We start from the raw sequence: 3,530 nt of genomic DNA on the forward strand, positions 1-3,530 counted from the left end.
CCATCCAATAACAAATTCAAGCAAAATGTAGGAGATGAAATGACAAGTCCCCTTAATTTTGGCAATAAACACAGACTTATATATAAAATATTTCTACAAAATTAACAATGACGAGTTGACATCTAATCACTAAATATTAAACATAGACCTAAATTACATGGGTTTCATCTCATCCTAAGGATGCATGGGTCCATACTCCATGGTCCAAAACCTCCTCATCTTAAAAATAATAGAGTGAGTACTGCGTAGAGGGACGTTTGTTTGGGACACGCCTTTGTTGCTTGGTCTCTTTTCCATCGTTATTTTTCAAGAACAAATAAAAACCCACTACTAATATTTGTGGGTGCTTCACCAATTGACTAAACAGACACCAAAAGAGAAAGAGAGAGTCTTACTCTGACTAATCAGAAAACCAACAAAAGTTTCTTGCTCTTTGTCTTCTTTCTCTTCTTAGCATAAAATCCACATCTTCTCTCTATTATTCCCCCCTCTGCTATCAGAGTTTCTTTTCTCTTTTCCTTTTGGAGAAAATAAACAAGAGAGAATCTTGCTACCGAGGTGGGTTCTGACTATAAGTTTCTTTTTATTTTTGGGTGTTGTTTCGTTTTTTCCTTCTCTGTTTTTGGCTATGGAAACTTGCTCTGATCTTCAAGTGGACATCAATGGAGAAGAAACTATCTTTCTCAATAAGGTAAAATAACTCTTACTTCGTTTCTCTTCTTCCTCTAATATCATAACAAGACTACACTAAAATGTCCACACTGTAACCATTTCTCAATGACAGTTTCACTTGTTCTTACCTGGGTCTATCCAATTTCCATATACTTAATTTTACTTAACTTGTAAAAGTAAGTTCATGTGAGTTCTGTAATTCCTGCATCATATTATGTGTGTGTGACTCTGCTACTCTCAGCATTTAATTTTCTATCACCGAGTTACCTTAAAATGAGTCTTTAAGTTCACAGTTTTTTCTGTCCTGTGTGAAGCCAATCAAAGTCAAGGAAATATATGTAACTGATGGTGTCTGAGTGTGTCATTAATCTTTGTTGTATAGTAATGAAGCAGATGTTTCCATCTCCATTTAATATTGCAATTTTTTTTGTTCTTACCTTTCCTCTGACTTTCTCTCATTCTGCAAATAGACAAAGTTTTGCCCATTAAGAGGAAGAGGTTAAGAAGTTGCTATCTTAATGCAATTAGCTTGGACACTATTCACTTCCCTTTTGTTCTCACTTTGTTTGACTTATGAGATTCACATGGCTGAAGAGACACATAGACCCTTTTCTAGTTGATATTTTATTCTCTCCTCTCTTTGTAATAAATGTTCATCATTTTGTTTTGTTTTTAACTTTATTCATAAACAGTAAAACTGGCTTTACAGTTTGAACTTTTTTTGCTTATGGGTCTTTCAAGATTCGCTTTACTAAGCTCTCTAATAATCATATGACTTATGAGTTTGGTTATTATTTTCTTTTTTTATGTTTTGCTTTCAGAAAATCATATGCAAGTATTCTGGAACGTTAAGGAAACTTCTTGGGACATCTACTAGTTCTTCCAATAGTAATCTCAAGGTGATATTTAATGATTTCCCTGGTGGAGCTGAGAGTTTTGAGCTTGTATCAAGATTCTGCTACAGCAACGGCCAATTCACTGTGGTACCTTCGAATGTAGTCTTGTTCCATTGTGCTGCTAAGCTTATGGAAGTCATTGAAGTCTTGGAACAAACAGAGAAGTGTATGCAAGAGATTCGGTCTTGGGCTTGGTCAGAGGTTCTTCTTGGTCTAAAACAATGTCAAGAACTTCAAACATCCTCTGACACTGATTCTTGGGCTGCGAAACTGATGGATGTGCTCGTGGAGAAGCTGTGTTTAGCCATTGAAGTGAGTCCCTCTAGTGCTGCTTCTGCTTGTTCACCTTCACCCGACAGCAGCGTGCTTCGTTTTTCTTGTGACAGTAAAAGCACAGAGAGTTTCAAGAACGGCTCTTCTCGGATACCATGGTGGTTCGATGAGGTTCTTGTTCTAAGTCCCGGTTTGGTTGCAACGCTCTTGAAGCTGATGATAGCACGGAAATTCGATAATCTTACCATAAGCAGGTTCTTGTTCTATTACCAGAAGGCCAAGTTCTGTTCAGCGCCTTCTAATGAGAAAAGAGAGATTCTTGAAACCACCATTGATACTCTTTACGTGTTGGATCGAAGCTGTGTTCCTTACAAGAGCCTGTTTAGTCTTTTGAGACTTGCTCTTGGATCAAACATAAACAAAAGCGTTATGAACAAACTGGAGCTTATGATCGGTCAGCAACTGGATCAAGCAACACTTGACAATCTTCTTGTTCCATCTCCATTGAAGTCTAGTCACTTGTACTACGTGAATCTTGTTCTTAGATTCGCAAAAGCTTTCTTCAGCGAAGCAAAGAGAGGATCACAAGTGAAGAAAGTGGCAAGCTTGGTTGATCAGTACATAGCTGAAGTAGCACCTGATCCTTGCTTGAAACCTTCAAAGTTTCTGTCTCTCCTCACTCTCATTCCTGATATAGCAAGAGAGTCTCATGAAGATATCTATCGTGCTATTGATATGTTTCTTGAGGTACATTTCAAGAATCATCACAAATTCAAAAATGTAAAGTAATGATCATTTTCTTTGACTCGTTCAGGCTCACGCTGGACTAACCAATGGTGAAAAACTAAGGTTGATAAGAACTATAAGCTACGAGAAGCTTTCAGCTGAATCAAGAGCACACGTTTCTCGTAACACAAAGTTTCAAGCGATTCAGACGGCAGATTTAAAACAACACAAGCAGCTCATACTCCGAGTGGAGAAGGTTGAGACCTCGGGAGACGATGAGAAGTTGAAAGAACAAATAGAAGGGATTCAGTGGAGGGTAATGAAGTTGGAGAGAGCATGTTTGAAGATGCAGAATCAGATGGAAGCTATCAAGAAGAGGACAAGCAGAGGAAGCAACAGATCACTTCCTAAGCTCTGTTCTTGATCAGGCTACAGTGATATTTGTACATTAATGATATAATTCAACCCAAAATACCTTCAAATAAAATTCTCATAACATTGTGAAATTCAAGTTTCATCGCCATAAAGTCTAATGTAAAACAGAGAACTAACAAGATAGATAAAAGGAGACACATCACCAAGCAGAGATCAAGACTCTCTGGCGATTAGTGTTGCGCTCAGGACGATTCAGCAGCGGGTTGAGTCACACCATGCTTCACCAACAGCTTAGTAAGCGAGTCAGGAGAGTGAACATGGTACTTAACACTCCCCGAAGGAGTCAGAAACACCTCAGCAAGCTCAAGCTTCTCAGACGTCAAGCTAGTGCTGTCCATCGTCTTGCTCAGAACCTTAAGCGCAAGCTCAACCGCCTCTTCTCTAGTCGCATCATCCTTGTAATCTTGCTTCAGAATAGACTGAGCCGCCTGGTTGTTAGCTCCCACAGCAGCAGCTTTCCAGCCACCGTAGTTCCCACTCGGGTCACTCATATACAGCTGAAACCCATGGTTCTTGTCCCACCCTGCA

General features: G+C 39.0%; 2 protein-coding genes across 2 annotated transcripts in view; one reads left to right on the forward strand and one right to left on the reverse strand.

Moving 5' to 3' along the window:
- The first annotated feature begins 253 nt into the window (after nt 1-253).
- On the forward strand, nt 254-3,008 carry LOC108813514 (BTB/POZ domain-containing protein At3g22104-like). The gene is made up of 3 exons (XM_018586091.2): nt 254-691; nt 1,494-2,588; nt 2,656-3,008. Exons 1-3 carry the CDS (start codon nt 629-631, stop codon nt 2,989-2,991), a joined length of 1,494 nt encoding a protein of 497 aa, XP_018441593.2. The 5' UTR covers nt 254-628; the 3' UTR covers nt 2,992-3,008.
- A 31-nt stretch (nt 3,009-3,039) lies between these two features.
- Nucleotides 3,040-3,530, reverse strand: part of LOC108813515 (proteasome subunit alpha type-4-A) — a 978-nt gene continuing 487 nt past the window's right edge. The window contains 1 exon segment of the mRNA XM_056990000.1: nt 3,040-3,530. This exon segment is cut by the window's right edge and continues 21 nt beyond it. Within this exon segment, the coding sequence (XP_056845980.1) occupies nt 3,185-3,530 (346 nt within the window). The 3' untranslated portion in view covers nt 3,040-3,184.

Source organism: Raphanus sativus, chromosome 6 (genome assembly GCF_000801105.2).
Source record: "Raphanus sativus cultivar WK10039 chromosome 6, ASM80110v3, whole genome shotgun sequence".
Classification (NCBI taxonomy): domain Eukaryota; kingdom Viridiplantae; phylum Streptophyta; class Magnoliopsida; order Brassicales; family Brassicaceae; genus Raphanus; species Raphanus sativus.

Bases quoted from the DNA above. Each gene is read 5' to 3' on its own strand.
- LOC108813514 (XM_018586091.2), top strand. From the start codon at position 629: ATGGAAACTTGCTCTGATCTTCAAGTGGACATCAATGGAGAAGAAACT. The intron at 692-1,493 runs GTAAAATAACTC...TTTTGCTTTCAG, and splicing joins AAACTATCTTTCTCAATAAG to AAAATCATATGCAAGTATTC. The intron at 2,589-2,655 runs GTACATTTCAAG...TGACTCGTTCAG, and splicing joins CTATTGATATGTTTCTTGAG to GCTCACGCTGGACTAACCAA.